General features: G+C 40.8%; 1 protein-coding gene across 1 annotated transcript in view; it reads right to left on the bottom strand.

Annotated features, from left to right (window-relative positions):
• Window positions 1-17,490, bottom strand: part of EFHC2 (EF-hand domain containing 2) — a 194,073-nt gene extending 176,583 nt beyond the window's left edge. The window contains exon 1 of the mRNA XM_055338406.1: window positions 17,398-17,490. Within this exon, the coding sequence (XP_055194381.1) occupies window positions 17,398-17,439 (42 nt within the window). The 5' untranslated portion in view covers window positions 17,440-17,490. The remainder of the gene's footprint in view (window positions 1-17,397) is intronic.
• Between the last annotated feature and the right edge of the window lie 473 nt (window positions 17,491-17,963).

Genomic DNA, 17,963 nt, shown 5'->3' on the forward strand with positions numbered 1-17,963 from the left:
AGAGAGATCACAGAGGGAGAGGAAGAGGGAGAAGCAGACTCGCCACCGAGCACGGAATCCAACACAATCCAATCCACCGAGGACTCTGAGACCATGACCTGAGCTGAAGGCAGACGCCCAACCAACTGAGCCACCCAGGTGCCCTCATCATTTCTTTTTAGTCTGCCAGGTAAAGCCCAGATGCTTTCAAAGTATGTAAGATGGTGCTGGGCATGTTAACTGTTCTGGCTACAATCCTTTTTCATTTCGAGGCAAATCTCAGAGTATGCTTTGTCATCATTCCCATATTGTAGATGAGGATACCCAGACAGGTGGTTTAAGTCATTTGCCCAAGGTCACTCAGCTAGTGTTAACTGCTTAATCCAGGATGCACACTCAAATGTGTGTCTTTAAACATGGGGCCTTGTGTTGTTTGCATCTCTTAGAGAAAAGTGCTAGATTCCCCTCCCCCCTGTTTACATCACCAAGGTTGAATTAATACTTTTACTTAGGACAAATATACTAATGCAAATGATCACCATGACCATGAACAGATTAGATAAAGGGGCCTAAAAATTAATAGCTGATACCACCACCCCTTCCTTAAAAGCAGGACAGCTATTAGAGAGTGCTGTAGAAAGCTCTTCCCAGTTACCAGCAATTACTGGAAACCTGAGGATGAAAGAGAGTCAGTTTGTATTTAATATTTCCATGGACATTCATGACAACTGACTTTTCTAACTACATTATGAGGTTAATGGAAAATAATGATTATAGAATTACCTAAAACTATCATTCGCAGATATTCCTGCTTGACCAAGTTTAGGACTAGCCGGCTTCTGTTCCCTGAATAGTTTTTCTTTTCTCCCTTCATATCATATTTATTTTAGGAATCACTTTCTCTTTTCTTCTTTTCTGTACTTTTATAGAGTAAAAAGAAGTCACTCAGTAGATGCTATGAACCTCCAAGAGAAAATAACAACAAAATTGCCTCAGATATAGTAGGATCTTAAAGTGCAGGACTGTAAGAGCATGAAAGCTATCATTACTTATTAATAAAACTAAACCACTCAAAAAGAAAGCCCAGATGTAAAAATAAAAAAGCCAAGTCAAAGAAACCTTCAAACATTTTTTCAGCTAATTCTCTTTCCAAACATAACTTGGAAAATTGTGCTCATGATTCTCAGCCATCAGCTCAATGTAACAATAAGATTGGTTTTATATATTTAGTAATGCATTTAAATCAGTAGAGTGGAAAATATAATTTAACTCAATAAGATCTAAAGAGATGCACAGCCCCTTCCTCAAAAAACTGAACTTTTTTCTCTAAATTATTCAGTTCAAAGCACCCATCAATGAAAACCAGTCTAAAGACTTCCTCCCCCAAAGTCAGTTAAAATGACTGGCTCATTGTGGTTGATCAGTACATTCATTTCCAAATTGCTTCTCCCTTGCCAGTCTCCATTTAGAAGCCAAAAACGGCAAACACTCCACTTGTTTCCCTGTCTCCTTTCAGAAGTCTGTTCTGGGATTCTGGAAAAGGCTTTTGTCCACTTCAGCCAAGGACAAGTGCAAGTGACGCTGCCCGTAGCTCACTTCTTCTTGCCCTGAGATGCATATGTGATGCCTAGAGCTACAGCAGCCACCTTGAGATCATGAGCAGAAAGGTGGGGAGGATCCCATAGATGCTGGCTCAAAGTTGAGCCTTTAAATGTATGCCAGTAGCCACCCAGTTCCAGACTTCCTGTTTGGTGAAAATAATAAATCCCTGCTTATTTAAGCCTCTACTGGTCCCGTATTCCATTATTCACAGTTTTCTACTAATGCATTTAGTTTCTAAAAACTGTGCTTGAATGCTTTAAAAAAAAAAACAATAAGATGATTAAGTGATCTAATGGGTAATTTTCTTTATACACTGACAAAAATAAATTTCCTCTCAAACTCTGAGCACAACAAATACTAGTAAAATTTATCACCTCCACTGACTTAAGAAACCTATCTGAGATTAATTCTAGAATTTATGAAGAGCAGCAACTGGTTCTACAGATAAGACCAGAATAGAAAAGCTAAAGGCAACTGTGAGTGGTATACATATGGTCAATGTCTCTGGAGATGGAAACCAGGAGTCCATGGCCTGGACCAGAACCTTCTTTAAAGATATTATGGAGGAAAGTCTACCTCAAGCTAAAACCAGGGAGTTGTTTATGGAATGGGAGTTCATGAGTGTGTGTGTGGCTGCGTGCCTGCGCCTGCATGCTAGGGGTAGGTAGCGAACATGAGCTCCTAACCCCCAAGTTCAGCACTCCTATAATAACACACCAGCTAGAATAGTATTCAGTGCAAGCAAAGGGTCAAAGAAGATGGCAACAAAAAATAAAGCACAGCACAAGAGTCACATCTGACTTCCTTCTCCCCTCAGCAATCTGTGGGCTTTAGGAATACGGGCCACGGGAATACCCGTGGGTTCAAAAATCTTAGGTCAGAGTAGAAGGGTGAGATAAAAGGGCAGCATAGCTTCCAGTTATACTTGGTGAATTGCTAAAGACTTACAGGGACAGAGGCAGCTTTGTCTCATAGCTGTGAGGACAGTGGGTGACAGAAGCCCAAAGGTGGGAGGGGATGATGATTGTGCAATTGTGCTGAGTGTGTCATAGGACTTGAATCTGAAAATGTGCATCAACAGTCCCTGATCCCACAAAAGCAAAGACTGAAACAAAAATTATAACAAGATCTGATACTTGTGACAATAATATTTAATAGTGGGAAAGTGATAGGGACCTAAATGGAAAAGAGGTTTCCAGGCTTCATTTACAGTAAAACACTGAAAGCTACAGCCCAGTCTATATAAGTCATACACACACACACACACACACACACACACACGCACGCTGTAATATCCAGAACCGCTATGAAAGCTATACTAAGGCAAACAACATAGTGACTTGACAATCCTATACGTTATGTAACTGTCACCACAAGAAGTGTGGTCACCATACAAAGTTATCACAATATTATTTACTCTATTCCCTATGCTATACTTTTTCATCCCTATGCCTTATTTTGCAACTGGAAGTTTATACCTTTTAGTCACTATATTGTACACCAGAAACTAATATAACATTATGCATCAACTATACTTCCATAATAAAAAAAATTTTTTTAAAGTATATATATATACTCGGGGCACCTGGGTGGCTCAGTCAGTTAAGCATCTGCCTTTGGCTCAGGTCATGATCCCAGGGTCCTGGGATGGAGCCCGGTGTCAGGCTCACTGCTCATCAGGGGAGTCTGCTTCTTCCTCTCCCTCTGCCCCTCCCCTCCACTTGTGCTCTTACTCTCTCTCAATAAATAATAAAATCTTTTTTTAAAAAACCATATAAACTCAAAAACACTATAAGTAAATCAAGATGGACTCTTAAAAAAAATGTTCCAGCATCCATGGGAAAAGAAGAAAAGAGAAACAGAGGAAAGAAACAGAAAACAGAAGTACTATATCAGATGCAAGCATTAACACACCAAAAATCACCTTATTGGTGATTCACAAGAACTACATGCTATTCACAGGAAATTCACTTCGAATTTAAGGACAGAAGTCCATTGAAAGTAAAGATATGGAAAAATATATACCAGGCAAATACTAATTTTAAAAAAGCAAAAGTGGCTCCGTGAGTATCTAATACACTAGACTCAGAGCAAAGGAAATTACTAGAGCATATAGAGACATTATATAATGATAAAAGAATCAATACACCAGAAAGACACAACAAACTTAAATGTGTATTACCAAACAAAAAAAACCTCAAAATATATGAAGCAAAGAAAATAAAGTTAAAGAAGAAATAGATCCACAATTATAGTCGGGGACTTCAACAATCCTCTCCACAATGAACACATGTAACCAAAAGAACCTAATTGACCTATATACAACCCTCCACCCAACAGCATCAGAATACATATTCTCTTCAAGTGTGCATAGAACATTCACCAGGCTACACCATACTGTACACCATAAAAGCAGCTTTGGCAAATTTAAAAGAATTAAAATCATACAGATTGTATTCTCTGTTAATGGAATCAAGGGGCACCTGGGTGGCTCAGTGGTTGAGCATCTGCCTTCAGCTCAGGTCATGATCCCAGGGTCCTGGGATCAAGTCCCGCATGCAGCTCCCCACAGGAGCCTGCTTCTCCCTCTGCCTATGTCTCTGCCTCTCTCTGTGTGTTTCTCATGAATAAATTCTTTTTTAAAAAAGATAATGGAATCAAACTAGAAGTCAGTAACAGAAAGACAACGGGAAAAAAATCTCCAAATGCTTGGAAATGAAACAACACACTTTAAAATTATATATGGGTCAAAGAGGAAATCTCAGAAATTTTAAAAAATACGTGGAACTGAAAGAAAATGAAAACACAATGTATCAAAATATGTGTGATGCAGGGGATCCCTGGGTGGCTCAGCGGTTTAGCACCTGCCTTTGGCCCAGGAAGCGATCCTGGAGACCCGGGATCAAGTCCCACGTTGGGCTCCTGGCATGGAGCCTGCTTCTCCCTCCTCCTGTGTCTCTCCCTCTCTTTCTCTCTATGTCTATCATAAATAAATAAATAAATAAATAAATAAATAAATAAATAAATAAATTTTTTAAAAAAAATATGTGTGAGCTAAAGCAGTGTTGAGGGGGAAATTTAGCACTAAATACTTAACACGAGAAATGAGGAAAGGGGGCACCTGGGTGACACAGTTAAGCGACCAACTCTTGGTTTCAGCTCAAGTCCTGATCTCAGCGTTGTGGGATCCAGCCCTGCATCAGACTCCATGTTGAGCAGAATCTGCTTAAGTAAGGTTCTCTCGCCCTCACCCTTTGCCCTCCCCACTACCTGCTCTCTCAGTCACTTTCTCTCTCTTTCAAATAAACAAATCTTTCTTAAAAAGGAGCAAAGGTCTCAAATCAATATCCTAAGTTTCTACTTCAAGAAATTAGAAAAAGAGTAAAATAAACTAGAAATAAGCACAAGGGAGGAAATAATAAAATTTAGAGAAGAGATCAGCAAAATTGATAAAAACAGGAAAATAGAGAAATATCAAATACAAAGCTTGTTCTTCAAAAAATATACTAATAAAATTAATCTCTAGTAAGACTGAAAAAGCTTTTATTTTTCTTTAAGATTTTATTTATTTATTTATTTATTTATTTATTTATTTATTTATTCATAAGAGAGACAAAAAGAAGGGCGGAGACACAGGCAGAGGAAGAAGCAGGTTCCCTGCGGAGGAGCCTCATGCAGGACTCATCCAGGGACTGTGGGATCACGACCTGAGCTGAAGGCAGATGCTCAACCACTGAGCCACCCAAGCGTCCCTGGAAAAACTTCTAAAAAGAGTTAAGATACAAACCACCAATATCAGAAATGAAACAGGGAGTATCTTTATAGATGCCATAGCCATTAGAAGGATAATAAGGGAACACTTTGACCAACTTGACAACACACAAATTCAACAACTTAAAAAAAGTGAACCAATTTCTCAAAACCACAAACTACCCAAACTCAGCCAAGATGAAATAATCTGAATAGTAACCTTTAAAGAACCTCAATTTATAACTAAAAGCCAAAAAGAAATCCGTATGCCCAGCTGGCTTTACTGGAGAATTTTACCAAATATTTAAACAAGAATTAACACCAATTTTATGCAATCTCTTCCTGAAAATAAAACAGAGGGAACTCTTCCCAACTCATTTTTTTAAGGTTTTATTTATTTATTCATGATTTTATTTATTTATTCATGAGAGACACAGAGAGAGGCAGAGACACAGGCAGAGGGAGAAGCAGGCTCCATGCAGGGAGCCCGACGTGGGACTCGATCCCAGGGTCTCCAGGATCCCGCCCTGGGCCGAAGGTAGGTGCTAAACCGCTGAGACACCCGGGCTCCCCTTCCCAACTCATTTTATTGTCAGTATTATCTTGATACCAAAATCAGAGGACAATTCAAAAACAGAAAACTACAGGGACACCTGGGTGACTCAGCAGTTGAGAGTCTGCCTTCGGCTCAGGGCGTGATCCTGGGATCCGGGATCAAGTTCCACATCGGGCTCCCTGCTTGGAGCCTGCTTCTCCCTCTGCCTGTATCTCTGCCTCTCTGCCTCTCTCTCATGAATAAATAAATGAAATCAAAAAAAAAAAAAAAAAACACAGAGAACTACAGACCAAAATTTCTCATGACCATAGATGCAAAAATCCTCCACAAAAAAAAAATGAAGAAGTTGAGTCTGGCACTATATATAAAGAATTATACAGTATGACCACATGGGATTTATTATGCAAGGCTGGGTCAATATTTCAAAATCGATGTAATCTACCCTATCAACAGATGGAGAAAATTCAAATCATTCTATCAGTTAATACGGGTTAAACACATTTGTTAAATACAACACCCATTCATAATAAAGACCCACAACAAGAATATAGGAGAGTTACTTGGTAAAGAACATCTACAAAAAATTTATAGCTAACATCACACTTAATAGTGAAAAACTAAATGTTCTCCCAAAATCAGGAACAAAGCAAGAATGTCTGTTCTACTCTTATTCAACACATTATTAGAAGTCCTACTAACTACAGTAAGGCAAGAAAAATAAATAAAAGGGATACAAACTGGAAGGGAAGAAAAAGAACTACCTCTATTTGTAGGTGACAGGGTTGTTTATGTAAAATCATTCACACAAAAAAAAAATTCCTACAACTAATAATTGAATTCAACAGGGTCACAGGATGCAAGATCAACAGAGAAAAGTCAAATCACACTTCTATATGCTAACAATGAACATGTGAGACTGAAATTTAAAGCACAGTATCATTTACAATCACTGCAAAGGTACAGGATCTGTGAGGTAAAAATTACACAATGCTGATGAAAAAAAAAATCAAAAAAGGCCTAAAGAAATGGAGAGACAGATCATGCTCATGGGTTGGAAGACTCTACATAATAAAGATGCCAATTCTCCCCCCAAATGATCTAGAGGTTTAGTGTGACCCCAGCAAAGTTATTTGTAGACAGAGACAAGCAGATTCTAAAATTCACATGGAAAAATAAATAAATGAACAAAAATAAAATAAATAAAATAAAATAAAATAAAATAAAATAAAATAAAATAAAATAAAATAAAATAAAATAGGGATCCCTGGGTGGCACAGCGGTTTGGCTCCTGCCTTTGGCCCAGGGCGCGATCCTGGAGACCCGGGATCGAATCCCACCTCGGGCTCCCGGTGCATGGAGCCTGCTTCTCCCTCTGCCTGTGTCTCTGCCTCTCTCTCTCTCTCTGTATGACTATCGTAAATAAATAAATAAATAAAATTTAAAATAAAATAAAATAAAATTCTCATGGAAGGCACAGGCTCTAGACAGAGAAGAATCTTGAGAACAAAAAGTAAAGTGGAAGAAACCACTACACCGGATATTAAGGTTTACAGTATTACTATAGTAATAAAAAGTGTGGCATTGGCAGAAGGACAGACATGTAGACCAACAGAACAGAAGACAACAAAAAAGACCATCCAAATGCTCAAATAAGTTTTTAAAAAGGTGCAAAAGCAATACAATAGAGGAAGGATAGCCGTTTCAACAAATGGTGCTGGAGTAATTGGATATCGATAGACAAAATAAAATGGATCCTGACCTAAATCTCATACCTTATATAACAATCAACTCAAAATGAATCGCAGGCTTGAACATAAAATGTGAAACTATGAAAATTTTAGGAAAAAAAAGAGGAAAAAAATCTTCAGTATCTAGACCTGGGCAGAAGAGTTCTTAGACTTAACATCAAAAGCACAATCCATAAAAGGAAAAATTGATAAACTGGACCTCATCAAAATTAGAAACTTTTTTGCTATGTAAAAAACAGTTAATAGGATGAAAAGACAAGCTACAGACTGGGAGAAAATATGTGCAAACAACATCTTAGCCAAAGGGCGCTAGTATCTAGAATATATGAAGAATTCTCAAAGCTCAATGGTAACACCACAATCCAACTAGAAACAGGCAAAAGATATAACCAGACATTTCACCAAGGTGAAAATACAGATGACAAGCACATGAAAAGATATTCAACTCATACATAAGACATCAGAGAAATGCCAAGTAAACCCACAATGTGATATCACTATACACCTATCAGCTAAAATAAAAAATGGTGGCAACACTAAATGCTGACTAGGGTGGACAAACTAGATCACTCATACACGGCTCTGGGGAATGTAAAATGGTACATTCGCTCTCAAAAATAGTTTGGTAGGTTTTTTGTAAAACTAAACATGGAAGGGTGCCTCAGTCAGTTGAGCATCCAACTCTTGGTTTTGGCTCAGGTCATGATCTTATGGGTCGTGGGACTGAACTCCTCGTTGAGCCCCTGCACTCAGCATGGAGTCTGCTTGAGATTCTCTTTGCCCCACCCCTCCCCTCATGCTTTCTTGCCCTTTTGCTCTCTTTCAAATAAATAAATAAAATCTTTAAAAAAAATCTAAACATGCAATTCCCATGTGATCCAAAAATTGCCATCTTGGATAATTATCTCAGAAAATGAAAACACATGCCCACACAGAAATGCCCAAGCAGCTGTATCCCTAACAGCCAAAAACTAGCCATCACTCAGATGTTCTCCAGCAAGTAAACAGTGAAAGAAACTGGTACATACATGGAATACTACTCAGCAATAAAAATGAACAACTAATATATGCAACTAGCTAGACAAGTCATCAAGAAATTAAGCCCAGTGAAAAATAATAATAATCCCAAGAGGTACATACTGTATGTAGTTCCATTTGTGTAACTTTTCCAAAGTAATGAAATTTTAGGGGGCACCTGGGTGGCTCAGTTGGTTAAGTGTCTGACTCCTGATTTCAGCTCAGGTCATGATCTCAGGATCCTGGGATGGAGCCCCAAGATGGGCTTCCTGCTCAGTGGGGAGTCTGCTTGTCCCTCTCCCTGTGCTGCTCCCTGTGCAAGTTCTCACTCTTGCAAGCAAGCAAACAAGTAAAATTGGTTTTAAAACACTTAAAAGTGGAGTACAGATTAGTGGTTGCCAGAGGTCAGAGATGTTTAGGGGGGCAGTTGTTAGGAAGGAGGTGGGTGTGGTTATAAAAGAGCAATAGGACGGATCCTTGTGATGCTGAAACTGGTCGGCATCTTCACTATCAGGGTGGATCACAGCAACCTACACACTTGAACCATATAGACTAAATGCACACACACAAATGAGTATAAGTAAAGCTGGGGGAATCTTAATAGAATCAGTGGATAATATTGATGTTAATATCCTGGTTGTGCTACTATACTACAGTTTTGCAAAATGGTACCAATGAGAAATGGAGTAAAGGGCATGCATTTCTATATTATTTCTTAGAACTCCATGTGAATCTATCATTTTCTCAATAAAAATTTCAATTAACGATAAAATGAAAGAGAGGGTCTACTTTCCTTGGTAACTAGGAGACATTCCACACAGGTGCTTTTTATAAAGTCTGAAGTACAAATGTGAACACAGATGAGCAATAAATGAGTCACAAAAATGAGATGGAAACAGTCGCATAAATGATAAAACAAACATCTCTGTTTCAGTTGCCAAATCCATGTGGTGAAGAAAAAGTAGTCTAAATTAATTGTAAGCCAAGTGCATGGACCTGTTCCCCCACGCCCCCCCTCCAAACTCCAGCAATTGTGACCATTCCCTCTTTGCAGATGCCAAGTGCAAAGTTAGGAAAGCAAAAAGTTTGTTTGGCCTTCAGCTGGCCAGGCTGGTCACTTTGTCACAGATCGAATTCAGGCATCCTGGGGCCTGGCTAATGAGAGAGTGAAAATGCCTATTTCCCCCCTTCTTTTTGCTTTGGTGACCCCCTCCCCCTCTGAGTTGGCTCTGCCCTTTCTACAACTATAGTAAGAGGATAAACTTCTCAGGAAATGGCCCAAGAAATCCCCTTACGTTTGCACTGGTGCATATCTGGAATCCTGTTCTCAGGAGACTGGTCTCTTAAGGGGCTCCTGCCTAATGAATGCTCAGAGAAAAATGTGCTGCTTCCAGAAAGAGCCAAACTGGATGCCAACAAGGAAAAGAGAAATGTCCCTCCACATGGCACAAAAGGCCACAGAAGAGGCTTTGAGTCACAACTTGTATGTGACATCTTCATGCTATCCTAGATGCTTTACGTAAGCCATGCATCCTGAGAGGCTTATAACCTATTTAAGCCACAAAAGCAAATGACTTTTTTTCCTCTCTTATGTTCACTGTTGCTAAAATAAGAAATACTCTGCTCCACCGTGGCAGTGGAAGATACAAGCGAGAAATTAATTCCAGAGATGATTCTCCTGAACTATGTTTATCCCCCCCCCCCCAGTTTTTAGGGATAGCTGCCACAGGTGGACAGTGGCACCCAAGAGGCACCTATTAAGGGCCTGTCAGGGGTGAGGGAAAGCAACCCAAAGAGCAATCAATCACAGTGTCTCAGTCGGCAGAGGAATGTCACAATCACACATAAAGGGCAGCCCCGGTGCTTCAGCGGTTTAGCGCCGCCTTCAGCCCAGGGCCTGATCCTGGAGACGCCGGATCGAGTCTCACGTCGGGCTCCCTGCATGGAGCCTGCTTCTCCCTCTGCCTGTGTCTTTGCCTCTCTCTCTCTGTGACTATCATGAGTAAATAAAAAAAATAAATAAATAAAAAAATAAAAAAATTTAAACAGCATCAATTAAAATGAATTACCTTTTATTTAAATGAAATCACCTGAGCCTACTTTATAAAAGTAAATCCCATCTTAGATTAAAACATTTATTGAACAGAACTGCATTCTGCTGCCTTATGAATTTTTTAAATGTATAAAAAGGAAAGAAAGGTAAGCTAAGCTTGATTGCCTCTTTGTTTTTCAAGAAAAACTGGCTAAAAATCATTTTTAGTTTTAAATAGGGGTGAAGGGATCCCTGGGTGGCGCAGCGGTTTAGCGCCTGCCTTTGGCCCAGGGCGCGATCCTGGAGACCCGGGATCGAATCCCACGTCGGGCTCCCGGTGCATGGAGCCTGCTTCTCCCTCTGCCTGTGTCTCTGCCTCTCTCTCTCTCTCTCTCTGTGTGACTATCATAAATAAATAAAAATAAATAAATAAATAAATAAATAGGGGTGAAAACTCCTTTTGTTCATACCACATACCATGTTTCATACCTTACTAGGGCCCTCAATAGTAGAAACTATGAGAGGATTTTTAGGCCTACTTGGATAAGAAGAAAAGGGGGGGGGAATCAAGTAGGAAGTTTTATAGTAAGGGGAAAAAAACTATGCACCACTTGCCACCACCCCCCCCAATCCGTTGATATCCTTTACAGGAAAGGAAAACCACACAGAACAGGTAAGCAAAATTAACAAATCCACAGAAACCTATTAGTCTTTACTCAGAAGAGACAATTCTTACTGGATCATTACATCTACAGCTCATGGATCATGCTAATGTACCATGGGCTGTAGAAATCACTTGTACACAGGAAGTCCCCAAGAGCTGAAAAGCATTTCAAAGGTCCCTCTGGGATAAAAAGATTGAGACTTGGGATGAAGACAATCAAGGTCTCCAAACTACTTCGAGACATGATGGTTGCAAAACACTGTGGAGGTACCAAATGGTACACTTTGAAATGGCTAGTGGTATATTTTATGTTGTGAATTTTACAGCAACTAAAAAAAAAAAAAAAACAAAAAAAAAAAAAAAAACCTTACTAGGATCGGTTGAGACTGCTGGAAGGGTAAGAGAGGAGATCTGGCCTGGGGGGAAACTAAAGTTCTGAATTTAAAACCGAGGCACGAACTGGTGAAGACGACTCTAATGAGAACGTGTTTCACACTCTGCAACCACGATAACAAACAGGTTTTACTGCAACCCAGTTCACATGCACAGGTGACAGAAACAAAAGTTCGTGGAAGAACACTTACCGTTCCCATGCCATCATACATTACTCTGATTTTTTCATTCTTTTCTAGTCCATCTTGTTTCTTACTTTTTTTTTTTTTAATACTGGCCATGATTCATTAAATTGATCTCCTACCGTGACTCGCAAACTCTAATGGACTTGGGTGTCGGGTTGAGGGGTTTGCACCTAATGCAGGTTATTTTAAGGCAATGGAATTAACCACTACGGACATAACCAAGAATCTGTAAGCAGAATTTTAAGATTGGGAAAAACCTCTAACCTGTGAATAAAGTGATTGTTTTACCATTATCTTTGTCACTGAACTAAATTTAAATTGATTTATCCACCATCACCTGATGAAGTCAATATGTCACCTATGTATTACTCATAGTATGTCCTTCAGCTGTTTATCATTTAAATTGCTGGTAAATTTCCCAAAGAATGTTATTTCTTTATATATTAGTAAGGAGGCTTATACTGGTCTAGATAAAAATAAATGTCAAGGTATTGCCCACACTCTTTTGTAAGAGAGGCAGAGAGGTTCTGAATTTCTGTTTTATCCTACTGCTGTGAATTCAAATAATGTTTTTTCTTAAGGAAACAGTTGCTTCACTATAAATTAAAGATGGACTATTTACAACAAGCCCTCATAAGATGGTGGCAAGGCATAAATAACAAAGTGTACTCATTATTCATCAGGGGCATTCAGGACCAGCTACACAACCATCTGTCCAAAATGCTGTAGAAAAGATTTTCAGCTTTGGCTAGAAATGTCCCTTTTAACTTTAATATCCTATTATTTTTGACAATATGCCTCAGATTCTTTAAGCTCAAAATAAATCCAGCATGTAAATTGTTGGAAAAAGATACCATGTGTATGGAATTTAGCTGTGACCTTTTTCCCTAAGGTTTTCAGTTAATTCACATCAACATAATTTTAATGTCATCATTGGTACAAATGCTAATATTTTAGAAAGCACAATACTTCTTGTATTTCAGAGCTAGAAGTATAGGCTGCACATCACCTAGCTGTGGGCAGAAATCAATCTATTGCTCATGATGGACTACCAGCAGCTAATTAAGGGAGAAACCAGTTCCTTTTTAATTTCTAAGAAAAGCAGTAAAAGTTAGCTTGTGTTATAATTTTAAACCCAAACAGCCAGTAATTATGCGATCTCCAGGAGGCCAAGGTTCTTCACTTGATAATTTAATTCAGCAAGCAAGGTTCTCTAATAGCGGGAGGTAGTGGGGGGAGGGTAATTAAAAAAAAAAAAAAGCCAGATTTGGCTCTACTGACTTTTTGACTACTCTGTGCACCAGAGAACACACTTTTAACTAAGTACAAGGTTTTAAAAGAATATTAATTTTTTGGCAACACAGTACCAAAGTTAGTGCCACAAAATTCTCTACATGCAGCTGATTTAGGCACATACAAGGACACTCAATATATAAATACTAGTTTGTTAAATGACAGCCCGAGGTATCTAATAAGTATACTGTCATTCCCTAATTCATACACACACTCACGCATGCACACACACACTCCTACTGGTCTGAGGCATAAAGTAAATAAATATTTTTAAATACAGTCACAAGGTGCACCTGGGTGGCTCAGTGGTTAAGCATCTACCTTTGGCTCAGGTCATGATTCCCGGGTCCTAGGATCAAGTCCCACATCAGGCTCCCTGCAGGGGGCCTGCTTCTCCCTCTGCCAAGGTTTCCACCTGTCTCTCAGGAATAAAATAAAAAAAAAAAAAAAAAAAAAAAAGGATCCCTGGGTGGCGCAGCGGTTTGGCGCCTGCCTTTGGCCCAGGGCGCGATCCTGGAGACCCGGGATCGAATCCCACGTCGGGCTCCCGGTGCATGGAGCCTGCTTCTCCCTCTGCCTGTGTCTCTGCCTCTCTCTCTCTCTCTCTCTCTCCTCTCTCTCTCTCTCTCTGTGACTATCATAAAAAAAAAGGAATAAATAAAATCTTAATAAATAAATAAATAAATAAATACACAAATCTAGAAGCAGAGCCACGTCTATTTGGATACTCGACTTACGACAAAGGTAGCAGCTCTGCAGAGTGGTAGAGAAAGGGCGGTCTTTTCTAAAAATGTGTTAGAAGACAACAGGCTCTAAATGCAGTTGATCATGCTAAGCCCCCTGTCACAAACTGAAACTTAAGAGTTTTGGCTGTCCCAATCATGAATCGCCAATCATGAATTGCCTGATCAGCATTAGTTAGGTAAACTGCCTAAAAAGCCCCTGCCATATCCCATAAGGAAAGTAACCTTATAGTGATCAATCCAATTTGATTTTTCTTTTTGCCTAGTATAATGCCCCCCCAAACCTATAAAATGTCTTGCTGTAAGAACTGTCCAGAGCTTTTTTCCGCTAAACTAGATGCTGTCAATTCATGAACTGTGGCATAAAGCCAGTGGGATCTTTAAAATTTACTCAGCTAAATTGTTTTCTTTAAAAAAATGCTTCTGGGTCAACTGAATATCCATATGGAAGAAAATATAACCTGACCCCTACTTCTTTTCTTTTTTTTTTATTTTTTTTATTTATTTATGATAGTCACAGAGAGAGAGAGAGAGAGAGAGGCAGAGACATAGGCAGAGGGAGAAGCAGGCTCCATGCACCGGGAGCCCTATGTGGGATTCGATTCCGGGTCTCCAGGATCGCGCCCTGGGCCAAAGGCAGGCGCCAAACCGCTGCACCACCCAGGGATCCCCCTACTTCTTTTCATACACACACACAAATTTATACTAGATTAGAAACCTAAATGTGAAAGATAAAAATAACAAAATTTCAGAAGATAACAGAAAAATATCATCATGAACTTGGTGTTAAGGACCAATTTCTTAAAAAGGAATAAAAAAAACCCACTAATCTAAAAGAACAATTACTCATCAAAAACACCATTAAGAAAGTAAAAAGGCCAGTCACAGACTAGAAGATATTTACCAACACAGATGCCAGACAGAAGAGTTATATCCAAAATCTATATAGAATTCCCACATATCACTAAGTAAAAAAAGGCAGATAACCCAGTAGAAAAGAGTAGACAAGAGACCAACAATTACTACACAAAAGAGAATATCCAAGTGATCAATAAATGTGTAAATCATGCTCAAGATCACTAGGAATCAGGTAAGCACAGATTGAAACTAGAGTTTCACTATACTCGCTGATCAAAAGAACTACAATTTAAAAGACCAACCTTATCAACTCTTAGGATGCACAGCGACAGGAACCTATAACATGCTGCTGGGGATTTAAACTGGTATAAGCACTTTGATAGTGTCTACTAAAGCTGAATGTATAAAAACGCTATGATCGAGCAATTCCACCAGCAGACATAAACAAGCATAGTCACAGCAAACTATTCTTAACAACCCCAAACAAGCATATATAAATGTCATACTCATGCAATGGAATACTACAGAGCAAGGAAAATGCACAAACTACCTCTGCAGACAGCCACAAGGACAAATCTCACAAATATAATAGTGAGCTAAACAGAAGCCAGTTACAAAAGAACACCAGACATTTACATGGGCACAAAGTTCAAAAGCAAGCAAAAAAACCTCAACGGTGTAGTTAACTCTGGACAGGAGCAGAGGGGGAAAGAGTGATAGGCAGGGTTGCCACATAATATACCAAGGTGTTCAGTTAAATTCGAATTTGAGAACAACAACAAATAATCTTTTAGTGTAAGTAGGTCCCATGCAGTATTTGGGACACATATTTTTATTTGCTAAACCTGGCAACCCCAGACAAGGGAGATGTTTTTGGAGTGTGTTTCTTGATGTCCATTTTGTGATCATCCATTATGCATTTTTCCTGCACATGTGTACTTCACAATAAAAAAAAAAGGTATACTATGTACAGCTTTGCAGACTGTAAAGATCTCATCAAAGTACTGCTTTTCCTTCCTGCTCTTAATCACTGCATGTGGGATCTGTGGTGCTTCTGCAGGAGGCAGACATCAGTAAATCTGAAGTGTTTGGGCTGAAAGCTGCGGGCTATACTTTCGATTTTTCTCAAAATTACTCTTATGTAGCATACTTCGTTACTTCTGGAATCTTTGTTCACGTCCTATGCCTCTCTGGGGTCTTTCTTATTTGTGTGGCTGCCTTAATCTTAGCAAGGGGCAATGCTAGGCTGGAAGGCCCGCCTCTAACCCATGAGCTGAAAAATGTACAAACCAGTGTTCAGCAAAGCAACTCGGTCCGGCCAGCTGCTCCGTGGAGGTCGGAATCCAGCGGCCTAAAGCTACAGAGGAAATCGGGACTTTTGGGCCAACAACTTGGGAACACTTTTGAATCCACAAAGTCAAATGCTTCATTCAATCCGCTTCCTGCTTTCTAAATGTACCCGACGATCCCACAACGCGTCGAGGGCTTCCCTCTAGTTAAATCCCACCAGTGTATCACCGGCCTTCTTCCCGGAGCCGAAACTGGCAAACCCAAGTAGAGTGAAGACCATTGTAAAGAAAAGCACAAATCGCTTTTCGGCTGGTGTTTAAATAAGGGGCTACTGGGATCCCTGGGTGGCGCAGCGGTTTGGCGCCTGCCTTTGGCCCACGGCGCGATCCTGGAGACCCGGGATCGAGTCCCACGTCGGGCTCCCGGTGCATGGAGCCTGCTTCTCCCTCTGCCTGTGTCTCTGCCCCTCTCTCTCTCTATCACAAATAAATAAAAATTAAAAAAAAAAAGGGGCTACTTGTTATTGGCAAAATTCTCTCGTGCTCTGGGTTTTTGGCGTCGTCGGGTGGTGTGTTTTGTGCTTTCACCTTGTTTTGAAACGAACGCCTCCAAGCCTCAACGAAGAAAAAAACTCCCAAGTTCGGACACTTCGCCCTAGGAAGTTTAGGATCAAACTTTCGGGGCTGCTGGAACCCTTCCCTATCTGCCTCCTGCAGCTTCGAGAGCGCCAGGTTTCTTCGCTTTGGTAACAGTAACTACATTTCTCTTTCATACTATGTATGAAGGACAATGACCAGGCACCTGGGCTGTGGAGACAGGTTGCCTGGAAGAAACCCCATTTCACACAGAAGCTGTGTAGCTCTGGCCAGTGAGGGAGTGACTCATCGCTCCGTGCCTCAGTTTCCTCAACTCTAAAATGGGAATAAAAATAGTACCTAAGCAGCAAATGCCGGGTAGGGCGACTACAACACAGCACCTGGCACACCTTACACGCTCAACAATGATTGCTATCAGCGTCACTACCGCTGGCTACCTTTCCAGGTCCTGCCACCTACTAAAGGCTACTTACATTATCTAATGTAGCTAAGGCAGGAGGTGCAGTTGGAGAGACAGGGAAAGGGGAGACAGAGAGTAAGGGTTTCACTGGCCCACAAAGTTTGGTCCAAGTTGTTCCCAATGCACAGGAGGTGAAGCAACAGGATGCCCGAGTATGGTCGGGGGACGTGGCCACGGCCGGACCCCAGATTCTGGCCAGCACCTCTGACCTCGGGCGCCCTCGCTACTCACGTTGCGGTTGAAGCTGTTGCCAGGCAGCAGCGGCAGGGCCATGGCTCTCAGCGTCCGAGGGTCAAGGGCGGAGAAGAGGACCCACAAGCAGCGCCCGCCTTGCGGCCGCGTTGTTTAACCCCCCCCCCAGGTTACCTAGAAACGGGAGGCGGCGTCACGGAAGTAGGAGGAGCTGAGGCGGGCCGGAGGGGGGCGGGGCCGGAGGGCCGGGGCCGGGGCCGGGGGCGGGGCCAGGCTGGAAGCTTCCCGCGCGCCCCTCCTCCCCCGCCCAGCCTCACCCACCCAGCCGGGTGCAGATCTCCGGAGGCTCCGCTCTGCACACCCGCCGTGCACACAAAGACTGACAACCGCACCGCTCCCCGCCCCCGCCGCTTTCTGGTTTAACCCCTTTATAGAGCTCGAGCTCCTCTGCTTCTAACCATATTCTTTGGCCATTTGCCTTTTACATTTAGTTCCAAAACTGCAAGTGCAGAAAACAATGTGACATTCGTGTGCTCTCAGAAATGAAACCTCGCCTATTGCTACATTTACCTCAGCTTTTATTTTGTAGTTAAAACGTTGGAGAT

Source organism: Nyctereutes procyonoides, unplaced genomic scaffold (assembly GCF_905146905.1).
Source record: "Nyctereutes procyonoides isolate TBG_1078 unplaced genomic scaffold, NYPRO_anot_genome, whole genome shotgun sequence".
Taxonomy (NCBI): Eukaryota; Metazoa; Chordata; class Mammalia; order Carnivora; family Canidae; genus Nyctereutes; species Nyctereutes procyonoides.